This window comes from Pyxicephalus adspersus, chromosome 5, assembly GCF_032062135.1.
Source record: "Pyxicephalus adspersus chromosome 5, UCB_Pads_2.0, whole genome shotgun sequence".
Lineage (NCBI taxonomy): Eukaryota > Metazoa > Chordata > Amphibia > Anura > Pyxicephalidae > Pyxicephalus > Pyxicephalus adspersus.
Genome location: NC_092862.1, coordinates 66,040,934 through 66,067,541, shown reverse-complemented (window position 1 = coordinate 66,067,541; position 26,608 = coordinate 66,040,934). Strand labels below are relative to the sequence as shown.

The window sequence follows — 26,608 nt, the reverse complement described above, 5'->3', positions numbered from 1 at the left end:
GACAGATATGGTTTTTATATTCATCTCATTTCATGATGACATGCTCAAAGTGTATTCCTATGATGATAATCTCCCTCATTTTATACTTGGGACTGGACCTTGTTAACCACAACCCTAACACAAAACACCCTATGGTACAAGCAAAGTGGTAAGCTGCTAGGAGTGCCTAATAGTATACTGCAATTATTATTTGTACTTTTTGTATAATGTCACTTTTCACCACATGTAGGTTCATAAAAATCAATTCATTAGGCTGTCCACATTATTATAAAATTTTTAAGTATTTTTAATTTACAGACAATTTTTGAACTTTATACCTACTAAGCTACCAACCTTAAGAGGTGCCATTTCTTTAAACAGTGAGAGATCGAAAAGGGAAAGTTATTTTCATAATGTTATGTACCGGTACTTTCCTTTTAATATAATAAAGCATAGTGTGAATTTGTTATGCCATTATACTAGGTAATATGGTAAACAAAGCTAGAGATGTCTAAATATACCTTAATAGCAAATTTTAGGTTTGTGCAGTTTACAGGAGAGATGGTTGTGCTGATTTCAGTATATGAAGAGGTAACAAAAGTTTCCGGCACATAATGTACAGCATGTATTCAGATTATGAAAACCATGTATAGTGCTGACTGTCCTGAGCTGTGGTTGTGGTAGAGAGTTGGTCCCCATATTTCCTGCACTGAGATGTCCTCTGAATGGTGTCAGCAGCTAGCAGAGATTTTGAATTCCTCCTCCTTGCTTCCATGGTTAGGTAATTTCCCCTCTCTGTAATGATGAAATTGTGATTGAGAAGGGACTACAAAGTACAGGTTTGTGAAGGTATTTAAAAACAATACTTAAAGACACCATACAGTGAAGGGGGAGATTTGCAGTACTAGTACCTCTGTATATGTGGGTGAGTATACACTCCTGTGACTTCAGCCCCATATATTTATTTATTTGCAAATGACATGTTAGGCATTATATTTGGAGTGAGATATGGTGTTGATACTGCCGCACTGTTCTTCTTGCTGATGGCTTTGACATAAGAAAGCAAAGCTCTCTTTATCAAGGTGCGCACCTCCACACACAGACTTAGCACAGAACAAGACATGGAAAGTCTGTTAAAGGATCAGCTGTAAAAGTCCATAAAATATATAGACAAAACTCCTATAGTGTAAAATCTACCCGTGTAACTATAAGAACTACATTTAGCTTTATTTGGAATTCTTCAAGCTCTTCCTCCTTGTGTATATGTGTGTGTGTGCGTGTGTGTGTGTGTCTATATATATATATATATATATATATATATATATATATATATATATATATCATTATTTTGGTTTATCCTTTTTTATTTTTAATAAAACGTCATATTAAGTCTAGACTGGAATTTGGCATGTGCTGCTGACCTGTCTTCTGTCTTTCCTAAAATGTGGAATCTTTTGGGCATAGTCAAGCCTCTTGCCATTGGCTTCCCCCACTCCCCATTTATTTTCATTGGCCTGTCATATGCTGCTTTACTTGCCAATAGGAATGTGCAGAAGAGATCCTGGGTGGGTAAACTGTAGTAAAGCTTTCCTTGTCAAAATGTCTCTTTAAAGCTGTCATCATGCTTGTTTTTACCTATTTGAGAATGTCATCTAGTGTTAAATATTGATGTTTCAGCCTATCAATTGTCTAATGCCTGGTTTAAAAAGGTCAGATTGTCATCTGTGCCCCCCACTATAGGGCTTGTCATTCAAACTGTCCACTAGATAATTACATTCCTTTATCATTGCTAATCTGTTTTTGTGGGAAGTGTGAAGGTTTTTTTTTTGTAAAAGCTCTCTTAACATGTGGTTCGGATAGACATGCAATTCAAGTGGCTTGTGTCAAGTTTTGCTTCAGGGGTTACCCACATGATGATGTTGCATGATATAAAGTTAATACATTGTATTCTTTGAACGTCCATGTGGTTGGAGGCATAATGCAGTATTATAAGTAGTAATTACAATTGGTTATTGTTTCTTTTCTCTGCTAAAGTGTTACATTGAAAGTGGTTTCAAAAGAGGTCACAATGGTGTATTGAAAATGTTTCATATTTCAAATGTAACAGATTTCAAAAGAACCAAGAAATAGGTTTGTGTACAGTATTTCTGAAAAAAGCTCCAGACAACACTTTGTTTCTGATAGGGGAGAAAGTGGTTTTGAGGGGAAATTCATTCACACATTGCGCCTAATGTTTTGGCTGTTGATAGAACAGGAGATGTGGGGAAATCTTCCAGAGGGGAAATCTAAAGTGGTACCATATAGGAAAAGCAGAAGTGGCCTCTTACTTTTGGTTTGGTTTCTGGAAAGTGTGTGGAGTATTTTTGTGTGTGGAGAAAACCAGAAGAAGGTTCTATTAGTTACAAACTGAGCACAGTTTAAATTGTAAATTCTCAAAACTAAAATGTTTAGTACAAGATCGTTATGGGGGAATAGATAGAGTTGACGAACAAATCAAGCCATGCCCGTGTTGTGATGTGGAAGTGTACAATTAGCAGTCTATCCAATACAAATGGCTTAATAAACCTTTTTGTTGTTGTGTGACATCAAACAAATAGCAGTTTTAAGGGTAACTTTTATATAAAAGAAGTGGTTGTAGCAGTAACTTTTACATAAAATTCCTAATTGTCACAGGAAAGTCTTTTAATGCCAGCCATAAGCTGGTCGTTGGGTGCTTAGCCAGGAAATGTATCAATATCTTTTTGATATCGATCATTTACCAGGGCTATTTCCCCACATTTATTGTTCAGGTTTTAGCAGTTGAACAAAGATAACATTATTTAAAAGGAGAAGTGAAACTCTAATGTATGAGCAGTCTTTTATTCACTGTATTGGATTCACTTGTGATGTACCTTGAATTGTAGTTTTAGCATTCAAGCTAGCTAGTCCAGTTCATCAGTGACACACTTAGCAGCTTTTTTTCTGAATGAAGCATTCCTCCACTTTCCAGTCTCCTCTGTCCATGGCACACAAAGCCTTCCAAGGGTGCACAGCCTAAGCTATGCTTCTTATAAATGCCCTAGGTATTGCCTTTTTTCTAATTCTTACCCCTGGAGTGAAAAAAATGTTAATTATCTAGAACTATTTTGTCCTATATATCCCAGTCACAGGGTTCAAAAGCCAGTGACAGAATTAATAAATTGTGCTCTAAAATGTATGTCCTCTATTAATAAAATTCAACAGGATTTATATAGCGCTAACATATAATGCAGCGCTGTACATTAGACATACATCTCTACTGTGCATTTATAGATACAAAACAGGGTTTTGCCAGAACCAAGGGCCCATAAAACCCTTCCCCCACTAGCCATGCTATAGTTTAACTTTGATTCCCCAGGAGGTAGGTCTCTTCTTCGCTTTGCTCTTAGACACATTGGGCCTGATTTATTAAAGCTCTGCAAGACTGGGGAATATAGACTTTCTTGTGAGAAAATGGATGATTCTGGAAAAGGTATCTTAAAAATCATTTCCTATAAGTTAGCAATTTTTTTCAGCCTGCCCCAGACTTGTTTCAGGTTTGCTGGATCACCCAGGTTTACCCAAGACTGTCTATCTTCACCAGTCTTAGAGAACTTTAATAATCTGCCCCACTGTGGGATTGTTTTCAAGTAGCTGCTGCTGATTCATTAGGGACCTTTCTCATCTAGTTTTTGATGGTGTCTTGGGAGAGTTTCTTTTTCCCTGCAGTGTTGTATATGAAGAACTTTGTGCTAGGCTCTATGTTTTATGTCTGTCTGCATGAATCCATTAGTCACTGCCGATGTGCATTCGAGGGCCAGTGCTATGGCAGTGCCATGCAAGGGTTTTCCTTGGAGAATTTATGTTTGGGCATGTATACAGGATTCCCTTCATATATATTCACCTGGTGCACACATTTTGGTTTTACATATACTGTGAAATAGTATCGGTAACTAGTATCCAAATTAACACAACACACTTCACCACCGTCATGCAAAACCTAAATGGACCAGCGCCAAAACCAGATATCTGAGGCAAAGTGTAAGAGTTGGTACTTAAGGCTAGGAGCCAGAACAGACAAAGCAATGTGGTACAATAGCGAAGTACTGAAAAATCCCATTCATGTGTTTCTGTGAAACACAGCTCTGTGAGGGAAACCTGTTTTAATATCGAACTTTTTTCATAAATAGATGTGGGTTGTAAGCACTTAAAAGTTCTCCTCTCCATAAGTTGCTGTTCCCTATAATATATAAAATATTTATTTGCATATACAGGTCACAGTGTCTCACTGAGAATAGAAAGTACACCTGTTGCTAAACCCAAAGGTCCAGTAATTTATCTGAGCTGTGTCAGCAGAGAAAAATATTTGAGGCTGTTTATAGCATATATATGCAGCATTGGAGTGCAACCAACCCTTTAGCAGTTCTGCTGATAAAATGTAGTCACAACAACCCTCTTGCCAAATGCCAGAATTACCAGATTGTAAGTCTGTGTCTCGGACTGAAAGAATTTATTTAGGTTTTGACTACTCCAAATGCTGGGTTTTCACCCACAGCAACTTTTCTACTTTTATAACTTTGTTTATTTTTGTGTGTGACCACATAGAATTCTGAGTGCACATGTATGTCAAACATAATATTCCTTGGTTTAGAATATGAATTCATATATTTTGAATATTCAGTCAGAAGAGGAAAGAGAGATTTTGAGAGAGTGATTTGTCCGTGATTTAAAACTGATCTTTTTCCTAATTGATAATAAAAGAGCCAGAGCTTCCTTAACACTGCTTTTTGACTTCCTAATATTCAGGCTTATGTTCTTGTCTATTTCTCACCTCAAGGTGTAAGTTTTATCTTTCCTATTTCTTTAATGTATGTGTGTACAGTCACACTTATCATTTCCTTTATATATCAAAGATGGTCAGCACCTAATAGCTTTTTGTTAACTACCACCATATCATTTTTTGATGTAGTAAAGATGCTTTACTGCTGCATTTTCTTTGTAGTATAAAGAAATACATTTTTCTTAACATATGTTAAATAAACAAAATTGGGTTGGGCTACTACAGGCCTGTAATATTAAGAAACCCTTCCCTTACCTAGAATTGAAAAATGGGAATTTCAGTAGATAACTGTAATTTGGAGATTATTAAAATGTTTACAAAATGATATACATAATAAAACTGTTTAGATAATGCAAATATGAATGAATATATATAGTAATATAAAAAATTGCACAACAAATATAAAGATCCTCAGCACAACACCACAGGGGGCTTTATAAAAATAGGGGACAATTTACCAATAAAGGTGTACCTACTAATGTTCCATAGTTTGCCATTTTGTTGTAGAAATGGGGCAGGTTTCTCATAATGCCACATTTTATGTAATGTGTTGTATAGTTCCCCCCCCCCTTTTTTCTAATTATGTTAAAATGTGTTGTAGATTTGCCAATTGTCTGAAAATAGCTCTTGGAAAACTCTTTTGCACAGTAATTTTTAGTGACTACAACTGGGTGGAACCTGCTGTTTTTTGCAGAGGTCGTGTCACTTGGCTCCCCTCATCATGGAATTGCCAAAGATTTTAATGCTTTACTTATAGGTTACACAAGAATTTGCTTTTTGGTAAAATTATCCATTACAGATATATAAAAAACTGAGTATCACAACTGCTAAACTATGCAACGAATTGTACAATTTTACCACTAAATGGCTATTTAACTGCATGGGATCTTGTTCAGCTAAAACTGTCTAAGGAGCGAGTTCTTTTGGCTTACACCTTTGGGTTCTTTGTTGCAGTCAGGCATTATGTGCATGGGTCCCTGAAAGATTTTCACTTTCTATTAGTGCTCTGTTTTTTTCCCACTATACAAAGCCATCATGGTAGCATAAACAGCTTCTGGTTGAATATACTGTAGTGTGCAGATAAGTGTGTGTGGTACTTTGGATTGTGAGCTACTCTGGGCAGTATGTATGTTCTTTCTACTCAAAGTAAGACAAAAGTATGCTGTTAGGAGTGCTCTCTGACTGCTTGGGATTCCTCTTCCAGGGCATTCGAAACTTTGGTGTCTGTGTATGCAAGTAACTGCAGAGGATGATAACAAAGTGCATGAAAATCGGGCAGAAATAGAATGTAGCGTTGCTTGGCCTATGCAAAACTGGGGGGAAAAGGAGAGGTGTTGCAGGAGTCATAAGTGTGAAGTTGTCTGCGTGAGGACAGCAGGAAGTACCCCTCTCCATAGGGAAGCCTAAATCGGGTGAACAGGCATGGGAATGGGAGTGTACTTATGGAGGGTGTACAAATGAATTAATGAAAGTGCTCTATTTTTCCCTATTATTGCATGGGATAAAAATTTATAGAGAGGGTAGTTCTGTGTTCTAGATGATCTTTCACAATCCTTTCCAACGTCAAAAAAATGAATGATGCATGAACGAGTGCTGCGCATACTGCGCTGTTCTGCTCTATGGAGAGGGGTTGATGGGGGAACGACGGAGCAGCACCCCGCTGCGCTCTCTCCCCTTCACTTCCATCTATTGTTCGTGGATCCACCAGGATGGATCCATGAATGATGAGCGCTGTACACATTCCATTCTGGTGCGATATCAGCCCTAAAGCCCGAACGAGAATCATCTGACCTGTGTTACTTAGCCTTAATGTCTGTATTGAGCAAGATTTATACTTGAATACAAAATTTTTCCAATATGTTATATCATAATATTGTAACAAGAAATTTGTATATATGGGTATAGTTTGACTGAAGAATTTATATATTTAAGCTTTAATAAAGCTTTTATAGTTTGTGTGCATGTTTTTGTTTTTTTTTTCTTTGCTTTGTTTAAAGCCATTGCTTGAGCAGATGCCAAAGGGTGGTAGATATCCATAATACATCTCCCTTATGAATGGATCTTTTAAGCCTAAACATTCCTTTGTACATGCTTGTTGAATTTGAGTACCTGCAGTTAAAAAGTGTTGCTTTTGGCATGAACTGGTAAGCAAATGAAGTGTAATCTCTCTGATCTCAGTAGTCTGGTTGGTCAACCATGACATTCTCGGTGTCTTTTCTAGCTACGCCCAATGTAAACTGAGCCAGGACCCAGTCAACTCTCTACAGGGAAGCCAAAGATTACCATGTTAGCAAAAGCAAAGTAGGGCAGTGGATATAGTGATTTGCTTGAGTTCATTTGGGGTTCATAGTAAACTACAAATGATGTATGAATGTATGTGCATATTCATCTAATTATGCAAATCTGAAACCATGAGATACCCCTTATCAACTAAACAGTTTATATATGTTCATTCTTCCTTTTTTTTTAATCAATACTAATATTAAAATTTTTAAAAGACCTAATATATTTTGTAAAATGACATGCACAATTAAACTGTAAAACAGTACTGTTTCCATTTGCAAAGTAATATTTGGTTAGCATTATTAGTTTTTGAAAAGTAAATATATAAAAGTCCAAAAAAAGGCAAAAACACTGTTAGTCAAGTACAGAAAACACACCAAGTAAATGGCAGATATTTTTTCTTGAAAAAAGGAAAAATACAAGGGGATTGTATTCTGCAGTTTATATGGCAAATGTGCGCTTTTAAAATGTGCACAGAAAAAGTAATTTGTTAAGAATTTTATTGCTGAGCAGCTGTAACCATAAGTTACAATTGGGCTGTTCAGTTCCATTCCTAGAAGACCACAAATATGCATGACCTTATTTGAATAGATGGGGCTATTCATGATTTTAACTTGCACACAATTAAACCAATTTTTATTTGTATAAGTATAATATATCTTAGATATTGAAAATGTCATCATTCTTAAGGCATGTTAACATAAATACTCCTAATGACTTCTGTAAAATTAAATAAATGGAGGTACCTTAAAAAAAGACATGGTTGTAAAAAGAATTGTTACCTTTGCTGGTATACACAAAAAAATCCAACAAAGAATAACACTATACACTGTGGGCATAATGTGGTGCTGTAGTATATCATGTTATGACTGGTATACTACTATAGAAGAACCTTGGGCAAACTGCAAAATCTGCAGTAAAAGTATACATAAAAGCTGTTTGACCTACCTATGGTTTCCATTTCTACACAGCCTGCAATACTTATTGTGGGTTGTGTTAGATTTGGGAATAGTTTACATTGATAGATTTTTATTCCTGGTACATGTGAAGCAGTGGCACTGAATCTGACCCACATAACATTTACAGTTCTGTAAAACTGTCCAAAATGTCAATGGTTGTGACTGCCTGAAATAGGGGCGCTCTGAAGTGCAGGATAACCAATATAGCAGAAGGCCCAGAAAAGAATCCAGGTGAAATCTAAAGTAGCATAAATTAGGGAGTTGGTATACAGCGTTTGCCATTATGTACCAGTGTGTGCAGCATACTCACATTTATACTGGAATACATACATATATTTCTGGAAATGTTCTCCCCCAGTGATGCAAGGTAGGTCACCTTCCTGCCTCCTGACCGGTATTGAACAAAAAGATTTTATCTCCCCTGCCAGCATGTTAATGGACACCCTAATGACTGCTAGTGCTTATTTTCCCTCTTTCAGATTAAGTGCTGCTTTGTAATGAACTAGGCAAGAATAGATGGATCCATTTCAAATGAAACTTTCAGTAACTTTTTTAGATTCACATGGTGAAAGTCAGCAGCAGGGGCTGATCTGTGTCAGACTTTTTATGAATGCTGCCAAGAGCTGCACAGGATTTAGATGATGTTGACCCCTAATGCCTGAACAATTACCCTGACATGTAGGCATTATCAGGGATAGTGCTGGTAATAAAACACCAGTAAACACTGATATATTACTTTTACATTTTACTTAGCATTCATACACTTAAAGTAGACAAAGATAGACATGTTTTATGTATCACTAGCATTTCCTGTTAGATATTTTCAGACATTAGTACCCAGGTTCTCTATTTTTAACATGTTCTTACTGTCATCTTGGAACTGTGTTGTGTCTGTATGTATAGGTGCTCTATTCTTAGGACATCTCAGCCTAGGCCAATCACAAGTCTGAGTGTTTGCCAAAAGCAATACAAATGCTTTTTTGTAGACACGGACAAACAAAACTTATTCTCATCTGTTCCATTAGTTAAGAAATTCAATTTGAAAAGCTCTGCACACCTTCTAAGATCTGTTTTTTTTAACCCTTATTATGAGAACTTTTGCGGCATATATATATATATATATATATATATATATATATATATTCAAATTTGTCTGTGGGTTCCTGCAAATGTATTTTTTTTTTTAATGCATTGTGCAGAATACAAACTGGATTTCCAGCCATATGCCAATGGGGAAAATACACAGGTAGATTATGTAAGCACATGGGTATTGTAAATAATTTTTATGAGCAAAAGTTTAATTTCCTTTAAATCCTTCTTAGCAATAAAGTTGTGCTTTTTGTTTGCATTACGAAAGTGGGAATGATCCTTTGATATATAATACCATTAGCACTATTTGAGTTTGTTTTAAACAGCCCTTGTCTTTGCAATGATATAATATCTTTGGCACTTTCATTCTGCATAGTTATTCAGTAGCACATCTGTTTGCTTCACTTTCTGGCATATTTTGCCTGGCAGAGTCTTTCTGTCCTCTGTGTCCTCTGAATATTCATTTAAACACAGAAAAGCAGTTCATTTCACTCAGCCTGCCAAGCACAATATAACAGTGAATTTGCACAGTAATATTCTTTATTATTTTTGCTAATTAAAATATGTATTTAGATGCAGTGTGTTTGTTTGTATGTGTGCATGTGTTGCTTTGGTAATTTAACATAAAATGATAAACATTTATGACTGTGTTCTAAATATTAATTTGTTCTTGTTTGATAATGTGGAGTTTCTAGAATTCTAAAAGGCTGAACACATGTTATAGCACAAAGTTTGCAGAGTACAATACATTCACTATTTTTCTCTTTACTATTGTCATACAGATTTGCACAGTAGATATAGTGGGTAGAAAGCATTTAACCTACCAGTATATTTTCGGATTGTGGGAGGAAACCACACAGACATGGGGAAAATATTCTTCACAGCAAAAGCCTCTGGAAAGTAAACCCTGTTCACCCAGTGTTAAAAAACAATAGTACTAACATCTCAGTTATCATGCCAGGGGATCATTTTGTAGAATCCTTCACTATCTCCCTTGTATTAGATAAAGAATTAAACAGTGGTGTAATGCCTTTAAAGCCTGTGATCAATGAAATACATATGTGATCTATCATTAAAACAATGGCTGCCATGCTGATACAGTGACTTTAGAATCGTTTAACGAGTATGCATTTCAGATGTTTTTACTTCACTGGCTGCATGCTTTTTTTCAGGTAAGTAACTAAGAGCATGGAAACCAGGGGCAGATAGTCAGCATTTTCAGAAGGTTAGCAAGGATGGCATACATATTTCTCATCAGCTTAGCAATTTCCATATGTTAAATGCTAAGGAAAAAAATTAGTACCAAATATTTTTTTAAAAAAAAGAAAACAATACAAAACATTAAAAACAAGGTGCAGGCATCTCAAAAACACAAAATACAACAACAAAAACAGTACAGGACAAATGTTACAGGTGCAGAGAATGTAATATAACACTTTTTTGTAATATTATTTTTAGGCACATATTTAACCCAGTTTTCCATTTTTGTATCCTTCCCCTTAAAACAAATAATAGATAACATCTTGCATATTCTAACTGAATAGGTAACGAACAGAAATGCATTAAATGTATCACTTTGTAGGGATCAGAGTCGTGGTTTTGTTTTATCCAAGGTAAGTGGTTTTATAGTGCAGGTAGGAGGCAGAATTCCCTAGAATATGTGGTGATTATAATACGTTTAAACAAATAGGCTTCTATTTACATCACTTTCCTTGCAGGATTAACAGATATGTCATCTTGTAATGTTTTAAAAAATGATATAATTTATTTGCTTGTAATAAGGTTAATAAAGTTATCATTCGCACCCACAAATAATCCCAATACCAACACTTTATTGCTGGCAGTTGTTTGTCCTTAACAAGTCAATGAAGTACAGAACAGAAACACTCATCCCTCTGAAGTATTCCATTATTCATCTACTTAGGAAAAAAAATGCAATATTTTATAAGACATTGCCAGCTGCTTTATTAACAAGCAAAAGTGTATTCCTACTTGTTCTTATTTCTAAAGCTAGGGTGGTCTCAGATGTCTGTCTTCCATACTAGTGTTTCCCTTTGTATAACCTTTTGCATTTTATGTTTATAAACTGACATTCCAATTGATTTTCCTTGGCTTGCTGCCTAGATTGAATATTGAAGCAGCGAATTAGGAATGCTTAAGAAGTTTTAGAGAGAAAAGATGTGAAAGTAGAGCTTGCAACTCTGGCAATTGAAGCTTCTTAGCTTACTCAAATGATGAACGATGCCACGGGTTTTAGAAGGGGGGAGGAAGGGATCAGAGACGAGGATTGAGGAATAAAAGAAATTTCTCCGAGGTGGAGAACCAATGGTAATCTGCCAGACATTAAGTCCTTGGCGGGACAATTCTAACAATATCTTTTATCTCTATTCCAGGGGCAAATTTTGTAACCCGAAAAATTAGCCGTTCAGTAGCTAAGATTCACCTCGGACAGATGGAGAGTTTCAGCCTTGGAAATCTGGATGCCAAGAGAGATTGGGGTCATGCCAAGGACTATGTTGAGGTAGGCTACTGGCCAGAATCCCTTCATAATAAAAGTGATTTTGTGTGGCTGAAATTTTTAATGCACCATTGCTAAATAACACTGTCTGACCTACAGGGGGTGACTTGTGAGTTTTTTTTCTTTCTGCCAGTAAAGGACAGCTTACACTGTTGTGTTCCCAGTTTGTGTGGACAGTTCACAGAAAATTGGTTTACCCTAGGCATGACCTGAACACAAAATAAATCTTTTAATACTGAGGAAAATGAAAGTTTATCTTTTTCTTCCTTATGGGAAGATTACCTGTGTTTTTAGCAACTTTTCTTTTAAGATTCCCACATGCACAAACTGTCCGTAATTAAATTTGTAATTTTTCTGCATACATTAATGTGCGGCTATTCTTATAATGTACAACTTGGTAAGTGTAAGCAAGTATCACAACTTTGTATTAGGTCTTTTTCTATGCCTAAATGTTCTTTATTGTGATGTTTTTTCTCAAGGATTTGTTACACATAATAAAATAACTAGTAATGTTTCCTATACAGTCCTATTAAGGAATGCTAAACTGGTACATTTTTAAGGCATTTCTTACTGTTAATTTTGAAGATATTCCTAATTTCAATATAGAATCAAATATTGAGACATGCTAAAATGATGTCAGGGCCATTTCCTATATACAAACCTAATGGTTTGCCCAATTTGTCCTTCCAGTCTGTCCACTAAACTGTCAAATTTATCCGTAGACTTAAAGTACAGTTATTGACAATGTTACTTACATGTCATCACAAACATCAAGTATATTTCTCCAATTTGATTTCCAGTTTAATAATGCAGAACATCTTGTTTTAAGTGTTTTACCAATTATTCAGAGATCCAGTTCTATGCCCTGGACATTAGGAATCCCTCCAATAAGTTCTCTAAATTGCATTGAGATGCCTTATATTGTGCTACTTTTGGCACTAAATATATTTAGACAGCATTGTACAGAACACTTTTAGTATTCATCTGGAAAGGGCAGTTTTCCACATTAAAGGAAATGTCTGATCTAAATCGGTGAGCCCTTGGTTTACTTCGGTACCTTCAAAATGTTTGTGAATTGGAGGAAAGCAACCCACTGACTTGCATCAAACAAGGAAGGAAACTGCAGGCACCCCTCCTACTTCTGTGTGAAGTTTTATCAGAACACTGGATACAGGTAGAAAATTACAAGCACAGCCAAGTTAGTAACTAATACTAGAATTGCTGCTTCCAGAAGGTTGAGTGTTTGTGTTTAAACACATTTGTCCTGTCACAGGAATAGCAGCAGTGCTGTTTAAGAATTAAACCACCCAAATCCAATGATTCTGTTTTCAGACGATTCTTTCATCAGGCTTTCTGTGTGAAGATCTGTTATCTATTATGAGGTTGTTATAAGAGGGACCTCCCTGTTATTGATAAAGTATAAATGTACTTAATATAGTGCTAAAAAGCAGCATTTATTACATTCTATTTGTAGCTGCCCCTGTCCCTGAAAAAGGTTCTGTGCAATTTTATTACAGAAGTTATTTAGCCAAATATTAGTTTTGCAAGGCAACCAATACATTTTTGGATTGAAAATGGAATGGATTACATTGAAATTTGCTTAGTCATAGAGAACATACCGTGACTACTGAGGTGTTTTATAGGGGTCCAGTTGGGATGCAAAGCTTTTAAGTAACCCCCTGTTATGCTGTTATTAATGTTCTAGAAAGATAAAGGAATATGCATTGACTCATCCCACCAATGTTCACTATATTATTATCATTATTAAACATTATTTATATAGCGCCAACATATTACGCTGTGTTGTACTTTAAGTAGGGGTTGCAAATGACAGACAGATACAGACAGTGACACAGGAGGAGGAGAGGACCCTGGCCAGAAGAGCTTACAATCTAGGAAGTGGGGGAAGCGGCACACAATAGGGGGCGGGTATGGAATAGTGGGAAATAGTGAGGGTTTTAAGAGACAGAAGACAGGCAAGTTTTAAAAGATGTTATATTACGTATTAGGTGGACAACTTTTTGAAGTCTAGTTATGCTAATAGAAATGTTATCAATATGTGTTAGCGAAGCCTTGTTTCCTGGGTTTTCTGTGTCTGAAGCGTCATACTACTCAATTCATACGTATTCTTAGTTGTCTTGCTGATCCTCTGTGTTCAGGTCTACCAGGTAGAAGTGACTAAATGAAAACATTGTGTTTTGCCAGAATTTTTCTTAACAACTTAAACCTTTTTTGTAAAGACACAAGTGTACAGAATCATGCTTTACACAGAATCATGCTTTACACTGTCATCAAACTTTAGCACTAATGAAGGATTACACACTGCAACTCCGTTTTGCTGTTGATATAGTCTCTTGTAAACTGCCCACAGTTCTTCCATGCTGAGAGGCTGACATCACTTGATTGTGATTATGTGGTGATTGACATGGTTGATCTGTGGAACTGATTGCCTTATCACAGCCAGGAGGACATATAGATATTTCCAGTGATAATGCATAGGGAAAGGCATCTTGATAGATTGAGTTATTTGCTTCCAGAAGGGAGAGTAGACCGCATTTATATAAATCCAAACACTCTGGGCTGCTGAAGTATCAATCCCGCCTAGTGAAGAACCATATGAATGTTTTAGCTTGAGTCGTGGAATACATGAATCTGCCACCTGTTTGGATGAAAGAGCTGCATGGAAATATTCATCCACAAAATCTTGCTGAACGAAAACTCGCACATAGACATTGTTAATTTCATTTTATTATATTTCAATGGGCAAACATTAGATCTTCGTTCAGGCAGTGCTTACAGGTAAAGGTGATATACGTGAACAAAATTAGTATGGCTTAATCATCCTAATTATTGAAAAGGCAGATTTTAAGTATCAAGTTTTCCAAATTAGTTGCCAATGTTTAGAACTTCGTTAGGGAATATTACCTATCATATTCTAATAATAATTAGATGTCCAGAGTGTTCTCTTTGATATTGATATGTGTGATGTCATCAATCAAATCCTCATAAAGAAGCTTGTATATTTATGAGTATGGCAAGGATTTAAAAGGATCAGCAAAATATTTTTTAACAGGCATTCCGAAATTTGTTTAGGACGGCCTTGCCCACTTTGCGGGACTGCCTTGCGGGATGAACCTTACGCCACTGTCTGAATATATTGCTTACTAGCAAATCCACCAAGGAATGGCTTAAAAAGAAAACATGGAGGAATATGAGCTGGCATAGTCAAAGCCATGATTTCAATCCAAATGAAATGTTGTGGAAGGAATTTGAAACAGGCAGTTCATGCAAGGAAACCCACAAATTTTACAAAGATTTTCATAGACTGGTGGGCAGTTAAGCAATATCAGCGACCTAGGCCAAAGATGTGCCTACTTTTTCTGCAGTACACCATTAAATCTATTGTTGTTTTTGCTAAGTAGATGATTGAAAATTAACATTTTCTGCATGTTTTTATTAAAATATATAACCTTAACCTATAGACACGGTTTGAAAAAAAAAATCTATATTTGCTGATGTTGTAGCTGGAATTGAGATTTTGGATGTATGGTACCTCAAAGTTCCTCATTCCTAGATTACACAGGTAAGGTAACAGAATAAAAAGATAAAAATATGAAACATTAGGTGCACCTTAGCATTCTTGTCTTCGTAAATAAGATATCTTTGTTTCAATCTGCCTTTTACTTACGTTACAGTAAAGTTCTAAAATACTCAGGAAATCTTTTAGTCTTTGCATGATGGGCACATAAAAATGCCATTCAGTTTACAGAAGGATGGACTTTAAGGAATTCCCTATGGATAGGACCGCTCATAACGTTGACTCATTTTGATGATGTCTTTCATTGCTGCTCATGTTTTCATTGCGTCTTTAAGCTGTGAAAATAAACAACAGGCAGCTGTTCAAGAGCTCACATCTTCTCCTGGCTATAGGAGGCATATCCTAGTTAATCACCCAGTGAAACCTTACACTTATATAATTACTGCAGTAATAAACTCAATAGTTAATATATCTCCCATACTCCATAAGTGAATTGTATCATAGGTCAAAAAAGGGTTCTTCTTCATAGACTTTATCAAAAGTTCTAAGCGTTGATCCTTTCTCTATAATATAAAACCCAACAATTTATTCTGTGGTGTGCTAAAAAAGGAACCAAAAAAGCTCTTAACTGAAGCAGTGATCAGCACAGTAGAGTCTTCTGGGAACAAAGGGTATTTCATTTATTCACAAAATTAGTAGGTTCATTCCTCACTTAGGGATATTGAGTAAAGCCATGCAAATATTTCCTTTATACCCCTGAGACAACTGTGCATCCAGAACTGGTGTATTTCAGAGTCCATGCAGACCTGTCACCAAATTGGAAAGTATTTGCACGTGGTAACACAAGCTAACTAAGAAAGGACATAGTTACACTGTTAACCTAAAAGAGGTTATTGTCCTTATGTTAAACCTTATTCAAGTTCCAGATTAAAAAGTTATCCAATTCATTGGATCAGTTGTATTCAGTCTATGCAAAATCTGTGTACACATGTGTTCGATGGGAGTTTTTACAACATTACTGCCTAGAGCAGGGTTTCCCAACCAGGGTTTAGTGAAACCCTAGGGTTCATCTAGAGGTTGCTAGGGCTTTCTTTGAGCAATGAGCAATTGGTGCCTTTTATGTAAAATAAACTGATACCAATTACCCTTTTGGCGATCTGTAAAGGGTATCGTTCTTTCCAGTGACCAACAATAAAAGACATTCTTCCCACCAACCACCACACTAGTGGTTATTTCGAGGTATTCCCCCCCATGTTATATAGGTCTAAAGGTGAAGCAAACCCAAAACCTCTGTTGCTTTTTTATTATATTTTTCATTTTTCACTAAATTACACAGATATAATGTATGCAATATTAAATAGACCCTTACATTTAGTGTTCAGTTAAGACCTTGTACTAGAAGTATGTTTTATGTCACCTGTTGACTAAGTAACAATTTTGCTCAGACAGGTTTAATGCTTGTTTAAAATTCCAGACAAAGCATGTATAAGAAAATAGCACCATATGGTTATATTTCCTGTGCTTCACTTGGTAAATCTGCGTGATTGTAAGGGCCACCCTTGTAACATCAGTGGTTTTTAAAATTAACAGGCCTGATTGGAAAAATTAGATCATGCTGTAATTCTTTCATGTTTATAGCTTCCAGATTCCATAACACTGGAGCATAAATGAGTCTAACCTGTTCAGTAATTATCTTTATTCTTTTAAAATTAGACGCCTCCTCTATAGAGGAGACCTTTGTTGGATTAAAGCAGATCCTACAGCGATAGCTCATGAGCATTAGCGGTCATGGGAACAAACTACTTTTTTAATGTATTTATTTTTTAGAGAAATATTGTGAGCACTTTTTAATAAAGAAAATTGAAGAGCAATTTATTGGAGAATAAAGAAGGCACAGACACACATTTTAACAGTTTTTAAAATCGATGATCATTTCGCTCTCTAGTACACAAGTGTTGTTATCAGCACTTTTATTTATATGAAGTAATTTAATTACTTGTGCATATCATGTAATCACTTTGCCATGGCCAAGGTCCAGAAAAACCCTGGCTCGGGAGGCATTCACACACTCCATTATTTACATGACAGTGGCCTGTTTCAACTGACCTGCAATGAAAATAAATTCCTGGTAGTCTTGCTGTTCAGGTTTGGGTTAAAGTCAAATTCAACCAGAATACTGGTTATTTTCGTCAGGTTTTACAGGGACCAACCAAATGTCAGTATTTAATCAGAATGCTGCTGATGTTATAATGTTGGGGGGGGGGGGGGGGGGGTGTAACTTTAGTTTTTACTTCTTTGGGAACTGGAGCACTTTTTTGTAGTTGCACTTTTGGAATATTTAGAACTTACTGCAGGTCACTTTTTCACTGAGAAAAATAAAACTACACAACTTTGAGTATATTGAAAGTTATACAGTTTGTACATATCTGAAGGAGAGCTATTATGTGTTTGAATCACAATCACTTTGTGTCACCGTTGTTCACAAAGCTACACATCCCTATCTACTTTATTTTAACTTGCCCAATTTTTCCAATTAATCTGGTTGTCTTCTCATGCCATTTTTGTGCATTTGACTGCTGTAGTTACTCTGCAGAGACTACAACATACCATCAAAATTTTTTTACATGTTGACTTTAAAAGTGTTAAGATTTGGGACATACAGAATTTTTCAACCAGTTCTGCTGAATGAACTTTGGAACCAAACTGAGGCTGATTCTGTCAATATTATTACAGGCCATTGATCTATAGACATTAACATTATGAAGCCCTTATACTTCATAAGAGCAGAAGTGAAAAGTTACATTACTGCATTTAGGTGACCATATTATTCACATTAAACGTGTATGGTCATCATGTGTTCACCTGCAGAAATGTAATACCATTTTTGTTGACACACACACACGAAACAAAATAGGTGGTATGTTTTTTTATTAAACTTTGTTTTGCTCAGTGAGCTCATCAAAAGTATTCAATCTTAAAAATGTTGTCTTATTGTTAATTCATCCAAAACTATTAGGTAAGGTGGTAATTCACAGTGGTAAAGCTGGTGCTTGAACCAAAATATGTACCTTGACCTTCAAGGTTCACTACTTGCAAATTGACACGGCTGGGGTTTGACCTTCTCAGCATGAGTTAGTTATTGTAATTCATACACAGTTCTTGGGTGGTGTAAAGCTCATGTAGTGTCTTCGCACATTGTATTTGTAGATTTTACCTCACACAAGAGAACAACAAACTTGTCTTCCTAGTGGTAAAGAGAGACTTGTGTATAACTCCTAATACTTGTTAAGATGAGAATATTGTGGTTGCTGTGCGGGATGGGTTATAATGAAATTTAACACATGCACAGCCCTGTGTTCAACCAAGCTCTTTTATCATAATAGCATATTGATATTTAACCATTTTAAAATACAGTAGATCCTCATAAATGTATGTTACTATAAATGACTTTTTTTAGACTTGTCACAGCTGCTTGTGTCCTGGCACTGCAGTTTGCACACTATTTTTATAAATTCCTAATTAAATGGAAAATAGATTTCTTATGGCAGAAGACATACAGGGCATCTCCTGCTGTTAAACTCTGCCTGCTAGTATGTTTAGTTTCACTTTAAATGGCCATTCATTCTCTCATGTTTTTACTATTTGGCATTCTGCTTTATAGTTCATTATAAAGGAAACTTGTCCTAGGAAAAATGAACAGTCTACCATTGCTGGCATCCTGTTGAAAATACAGCTGCCTGGCTGTGTCTGGTTTTAGTACTGTAAGTCACTGACATGCAACCAGGCTTGACCATTGTTTGAAATTTTTCCAGTCTGGTTGATAATCGGAAACAAAACATAGACAGAATTTTTCCCAGAAAGGTGCATCCTTACCTGTGTTGTGAAATTAAACATTCTTGATCAGTAGCTTTGTTTCAGTGAAGGAACTCAAATATATTGAAGACACTGGATCAGCTTCATAGCTAGAAGATTACCATTTTCAGAAGGAGGATAACAATTGCAGTCTTCATATTTCTGTCTTTACAGGTTTCCTGATAAGCTTAAAGGAAACCTGTAAAGACTGAAATATAAAGGCAGCCATTGTTATACTTTTTCTGAAAATTGCTTAGTAGAAATGATCTTTTAGGCTGCTTTTAGGTCTAAGACATATGAAGTACTTCTTTGCAATACATACACAATTTCTCCAAATTTTAAGATTTTAGTTTAAGACCCTACAAGAGTAGAACTTCTGCTGATCTGCCAGAAATCCACCTATTGTGGGTAGTCAACACGTAGCATTTTTGTGGACTGAAGTTGTCAGCCATCATGGTGTTTTTCAAGCCGAATTTCAGTGGGTTAATAATATTATTATTATTATTAATATTATTAAACAGGATTTATATAGTGCCAAGATATTATGCAGCGCTGTACATTAAATAGAGATTGCAAATGACAGACTAATACAGACAGTAATACAGGAGGAAAGGACCCTGCCCCGAAGAGCTTACAATCTAGTAGGTCGGGGAATTTCACACACAATAGGAGGGGAGATATGTAGTGGTGGGAAGTAGTGATGGTTTCAAAAGACAGAAGAAGATGGGTAGGCAAGTATGAAAAAATGGGTTTTGCACGGTCTTTTAAATGAGCAGAAAGTAGGAGCAAGCCGAATAGGATGAGGAAGACCATTCCAGAGAGTTGGGGCAGCTCTAGAGAAGTCTTGTATCCGTGCGTGTGATTGCTTCTTTCTAAAAATACAGTGCTGCCACTAGCTCACCAGGCTACCATTTGTTTCATGCAAAGTGTGTCCTCAGCCCTTCCACTTCTGTTTAGAAAGTCTCCTCTGATGTGATGTTTGGTTGGCGGCCCTTCTGTTTCCAGTGTAGTTTCATTTCAGTGGAGTTTCCCTCTACCTACCCTTTTCCAAATGATAGCTGCAGCAGGTTTCAGGTGCAGAAATTGAAGCTGATCTGAGGTTTGAAATTTCAGAAACTGGCTAATCCAAGGTTGACTATGCACGATTATGTTCACTGATATACCAGTTTTCTAATGCTTGTAACCTGTGTTCTGTATTTGTAATCTGTAAAATGTGTGTTAGCAACCATGCTGCCTGATATTATCTGTACATTGCTGCAGACATGAGAAAAAAATATCTTTAAGCTTCCTTAGAAATAGATGTTGTTACAGCCCAAACATGTAACAAATAGGCACAATAGTAGGTAGAATATAATAGATGGTACTTTACATTGCTTAGTTTACCGCATAGTTCTGTATAGGGTATTCTCACCCTTCACCAAAATTATAATTGCCATTCATTTGTCCTCAAATATACAGTGTACAAAAAATTATGTATACTGTAAGAACCTTGTGTATGTTCAGGTTCATAAATATGAAATGGCCTACTATCTGCTTCTGGTAAGTTCAGCTAATGTTCTGATGATGTCAACTAAGCAACCAGAAAATTTGGCCTGCCGTGTTTTGTAGAACCCTTTGTTCAGTTTATTATGTATCAAAATAAGGATAATATTTTCAGATGATACCAAGTATCAGTATATTATTAATAGTATAGAATCAGCTCATTCAGCTTTAAATCTGTATCCTATTAGCAAGGATTTTTTCAAGTAGAACTAGTAGCTTCCCATGACTAAAAAAAAATCTCTTGAAGCCCTTAATTATAAAATAATCCACACTTGGTTTTTTTCCTGCAAAGTGTACCAGTAAAGTCCTCCGAATGAGCTTCCTGTGATGAGTTGGCTACAATGCTACAATGCAGCACTGCTTCTGAATTCAGAACAGAGCTGCCATTCTCACACAGACTGTATGGGCTTGGAATGCAGTGGGACTAAATAAATTGTTGAGGGTGTAGCTATCAATGTCGCCACTGCTAATTCAAAAGCATTTGACTTGCCAATTAGCACCTGATCACAACTAGACCTGCCTCTTTTACGGTGCACCTCCCACTGTAATCTGTCAGATTACAGGGGAGCATTTGAATATAAATACAGAGTAGCATTTGAGACATAAAGGAAGGAGAATTTAGTTTAGTCCCGCTTTGTTAAATTTTTAAGGCTTTTGTGTGCATTACATAGTAATTGAAATTTAAACTTGTTTAGACTCTCCTACACGAGCCTTTAGTTTGTAGTTTGTCACTCATGTTTTGTTGTTAATAAAAATCTGTAGGGAAAAGTTAAAAATATGTTACTGTATATTGTAACTCCATAATTTGTGCTCTATATTTTATACAGATAATATTCTTCAACTTTTTTCTCTCTATTGGCTAAAATCCCATATAAGTAGCTATTTTGGCCTCTGCACATCCTAATAATAATTTCACATTCAATTTTAAAAATAATGACCTACAGAGGATATCCATCCCTGGCAGACTTGTGGGTACTAGCTAATATCCTTTTCCTCTCAAGAGCTATAGTCCATCAGGAGAGAAGCAGCAAGCCTCCCTCACTGCGGCCTTCAGATTGCAGATGATTAATCCTAATGAGTAATCTGGGATTTATTGTTTTTCTTAGATAAGACGCAAATTTCCTAATGGTCAGTTGTAGACAATCTGTACAATCTGTGCTTAGCAAAGTTTGCTAGACTTGCAGAGCACATTACTTCCCCCTTCCTATAATGTGTCTGAATTTTGTCATTTTGGTTTTAGTGATGGTAGGTTCTTCCTTGCGTCACACACTTTAGCAGCAACAGTGCTCTTTCTGTTCTCTGCTCAACCTCCTCCCCAAAGCTGAAATAAATCAAAGTTGGTTGGGACTCAGTCGTAATAAATCACGACCTGTCCAAAACTGGAGCCTGCTCAGTCAAAATGTCATTGCTTGGCTTTCACTGAGGATTAATTAAAGGCCTGATATAAAGCCCAGATGTGCTTTAGGAGAGTAGAAGGCTGCTGAATTCAGGCAATACTGCTTGCAGACTCGCCATGCATCTGCCCACCCAAGAACATGGAAGAGGACAAGGTAGTTATGATGGTGATGAAGGAGGGAGGGGGAGGGAATTGGGAATCAGCACTCCACATATTCCCAATGTATTTTATGGCGTCTAGCTTTCAGGAAACAAGACATATTTTGTGCCATGCAGCATTAGAAAGAGACCAAAAAATAATAAAAATAGAAGAAATAATTAAAGCAATTGAGTTTGTTAATTCGAGCCTGATTATAATTGTTCAAATGACCATTTGTCAGACAGCCACAGAAATGTGCCACAAAGAATGTTATTTCTTTGTCAGATCCCAGATGTATTTTAATGAAGGTGTCTGATTTGCTTTCCTCATTACTGTTCTGAAACATATTCTAAGGGCTCTATTTTGTGTTGTTTACATGAGACTGTTTAATAAAGCTCGTCACTTGTCTGCAATCTGTGGGCCTCAGAACAGTTATTTAGTGAAATAATGATGAATGGTAACAATCTGGCATTTTTGTTTTATTTCAAACAATGTCACATTACACCTTTGTTATAATAGTTATCATTTTTACATTAAAGTGCAATTTTTGAACACAAATATTTTCCTTTTATTTTTGGGTAGAGTTGGGGAAGATTAGAATCTTAATAGACTTTTATTTTCGAGTCCTCGTTTATGAGATTCTTTTACTCTAAGTAACCTCATGGTACTCTGAAAGTGAGGACAAATCCACTATATTGTGGTGAGTTCAAAACAGAAAGAAAATTACCAGTAGGTACCCCTTTTGTAGTGATCGTTAGGACAATGTTTATCTTACTTTGGAGAGATTTTTGTTCACTTCCTGTTTCGGTACACGTCCATAGATAAGGGTAAATCTCCCTAAACAGGACAGCAAAAGCAAAAGCTAAATAGCAAAAGAAACCTCACCAGGTTTGTTCTCCCATGTTTTGTGGAGGTTTCCTCCAGGCACTCCAGTTTCCTCCCTCATGCCAAAAACATGCAGTTAGGTAATGACATATGACTGAGGTAAGGACATTAGATTATGAAAGTGAAAGTTAGTGTCATGACTATGGACTTTGTAAAGTGCTGGGTAATATGGCTGTACTGTAGATACATAAAAAAAAATTTTTAAAACTTAATTTAGTTTTTGTTCCTTCACTAAGTATTTTGCACATTTTACCTATAAATTGCTGTCAGGGTGCCCACTCTTTAGCAGCCAGGAATGGGATATGGGGCTCTAAGGAAGATTGCTCTGCATAGTTCCCCGGTGTTGTAAAAGACAATAGCATGCCTCCTGCAGAATACCAGGCCCTTAAGGGATGTCACATTTCTAATGCTGTGCAGTCATATAGCTCTTTATGTGTGCAGATAAAACCAATATATGGATGGATCTGAAAATATTTCTTACTCTCCTTGGTTACTTCGGTTTATATATGTAGTTAAGGACACTTTGAACAGGTTTTAAAGTGAAAATAGAGACAGGTAGAGAAATACTTGAGATCCTTGTCTCTTTTATTTTTTTGTTTGTGTCAATCAATAGACAGTTAAAATTGTTACCCAATCTGTAGAGCTAGGGGGGTGTTGGTCCTGACCTACTGTTAACATCTATGTCAGCTACACTCTAAGTGGAAGTGATGTGGGTGACTGCAAGCTGCTAATCACTTCTGTTGGTGTGATCACAATTACATAGGGTACATGTTACACCCCCTTGGGATAACAACACAATTTTGTAATTTTTTTTTAAATGAATTAAATTTAATTAAATGCATTAAAAACATTAATAACCCACAAACTCTATGCATGTACATTTGTACACCTAGGATGTGCATTTGATCAGGTAACACGTTATGTCTTGCTACAAAGGCTGAAAAAGGAATGAGTGTGGGGCCATTATATAGCACCAACATAATATGCAGTGCTGTACATTAAATAGGGGATGAAAATGACAGACGAATACAGACAGTAACCCAGGAGGAGGAGAGGACCCTCCCCCGAATAGCTTACAATCTAGACGGTAGAGAAAGTAACACAATAGGAGGGGAGATATGTAGTGGTAGAAAGTAGTATGGTTTTAATAGACAGAAGAAGATGGGTAGGCAAGTGTGAAAAACCGGGTTTTGAGTACTCTTTTAAATGAGCAGAAAGTAGGAGCAAGCCGAATAGGAGGAAGAAGACCATTCAGGAGAGTTGGGGCAGCTCTAGAAAAGTCTTGGAGTCATGTGTGTGATGAGGTTATGTGAGGAAGTCAGAAGTCGGTCATTGGAGGAGCGAAAAGAACGGCTAGTGGGGTATTTTTTTTTTTTTTTACCTAAATCCTGTTTATTAATAATATTTGGTCAAGTCAACAGACAATTTTGAGTTGTTAACTTTTTTTTCATGGGTGTTCAGAATTTTAAAACGTTGCATATATTTTATCAGTCTACTTAGTCTTGTCTTTTAAACATGATCAAAAAAAGTGATTTACATTGTACTTGAATGCACTGAATTACATTTCTGTATAGGTTTTTTTGCCAAAGGTTTGGGTTTGAAAACCAGTTATACAAAGCTTTTAGATGCTTCATGTGTTTCTGGCATTATGTATAGTGAAATCCTTTAATCCTAAGGAAGTTTCCACTTGTTTTAGAATTATTTTATTACTGGAAGAAAACAGTTTATTGCATTGTTACATTAAGTAATGCCCTGCTTTCTTCTACCATTAAGCTCACTACACACATTACAAATGGAATGTGCAACCTCTTAAAGATCTACTAACACAAAGTAAATATAGGACCTACCTAAAGTATTCATTAGCTCAGGAAGATCCTCATACTACAGAGTTGTTGTTTGTTTTTGGTAAATGTACTCAATGTGCAGCAAATGGTTTTCTAATATTTCGGCAATGAAGGTAAAGTGATTAAAAAAATTCAGTAAAGACACTAAATAATAAGCCTCTTGCAATAAATGTCAGGAAACATTATGATTGTACTTGAAGTACTTGATGATTGTTGAAGTAATTTGACCTTATATGTAATAAAAATGCAACTAATGAATAGCACTAGTAAACAGAAATCCATTATTGTAAGTAAGGTAAACCTAACTTGTTAGATCCTGAAGTTGTTTCCATCATTTTTAGAATTGGTTGGTAATACTTTACAGATCCTTTTCTAAAATTTAAATTTGGAATTCATTTAGAGTTAACTGAATATTATCTGTGTGAAACCTCTATTTGTTTCCTCGAGGTCTTTTTGCATCCTCTTGGGAGCCGAGTGGGTGGCTAGGCGCCCCTCCCTATCAATAATGCTTTCCCAAGACGACCTTTTACAGCAATGGCGAGATAAGCGGTCAGTGTGAACAAAAACGTTTTTTGCTTTTTTCCCCTGTGTTGGTGATTCTCACAAGTTCTTTCAATGTGAGTTAAAATGGCCCCTAAAATCATTATCCCATCAGTGATTTATACTACTTTTCCTTTTCAGAGATGATGAGAAATTGTTATATAAATATTTCCTGAGCACCCTCTATTTCAAAAGCTAAGCATCCTTTCAAAATTATTTATACAAAAAAAAGTTATTTTATACAGTATTGCATTTGTTTAAAAAGCTGTAGTTTTATTTAAATAGAGCCATTTTGTTAAAAGCAGACTGTGATTATAGATAGTGTGGGTATACAAAATGTCAGGAAAGGCCATTCTTTTCATTAGCAATCATGCTAAGTGTGTCATAGAGCGAACACCCAAAGATTTTATTTGCTCTAGTTTACAGATTTAAACAGATGTGTGTTCCTTATTGAAGCCATTTGCTTTCTTGTTAATGCGTTGGGTGCATAAGAATAATTCACTTTAGAGATATAGTAATGTATTAAAAAAAAATTTGATGTCTAAATAAAACCAATTTTTGTAGATGTTGGCAGCTATCTCAATAGTGCCACACATTTGTGATCTGTAAGCCAACATTTTTTTTACATTGGGATGGATTTTAGAATACCGGTGCTTTTTGATTGTCTTACAACATTTGAGGGACACTATATATTCACGTAGGATTGGAACTTTTGATCCTTCAAGAGTGACTTTTTCCAAATGGGCTAGTGAAAAATGTTTATAATTTTGCACCTAATAAAAGTTGGTGAGAACTAAATATTTTGCATACAGTATTTTAGCAACAAATTGGTCATTGATATATTGTTCATCTTTTTTATTGTTTCTATTTTGCTCTAAAAAATTGTTTTTGATAAATATTTTTGTTTACACTTATTATTCTTCAGCAGGACAATAATAAATGTACTAAGATGGCAGTATGCTGGGTTTTGCTGCTGGAAGGTATAAATATTATCACTGTGAAACATAATGTGCATGCCAAATATACCATTTGCCAATATACAATTTAGGAAGGAAGAACTGTAGTCATTCTTCACTATACTACACAGTCTAGTGCAGAAAATTTGCCAACAAAATAATGAAAATAAGTAAACAGCTGCCCTTGTGTTCCAATCAGACTGGTCTGGGTCCATCAACAAGCAAATTGCTTTAAAGAAGACCTGTCACCAA

At 35.9% G+C, this 26,608-nt stretch overlaps 1 protein-coding gene across 4 annotated transcripts in view; it reads left to right on the top strand.

The window, feature by feature from the left end:
• GMDS (GDP-mannose 4,6-dehydratase) overlaps window positions 1-26,608 on the top strand; it is a 302,149-nt gene that overhangs the window by 127,291 nt on the left and 148,250 nt on the right. For all 4 annotated transcript variants that reach the window (XM_072411796.1, XM_072411792.1, XM_072411795.1 and 1 more), the window contains exon 8: window positions 11,541-11,668. In XM_072411796.1, coding sequence (XP_072267897.1) covers window positions 11,541-11,668 — 128 coding nt within the window. The remainder of the gene's footprint in view (window positions 1-11,540; window positions 11,669-26,608) is intronic.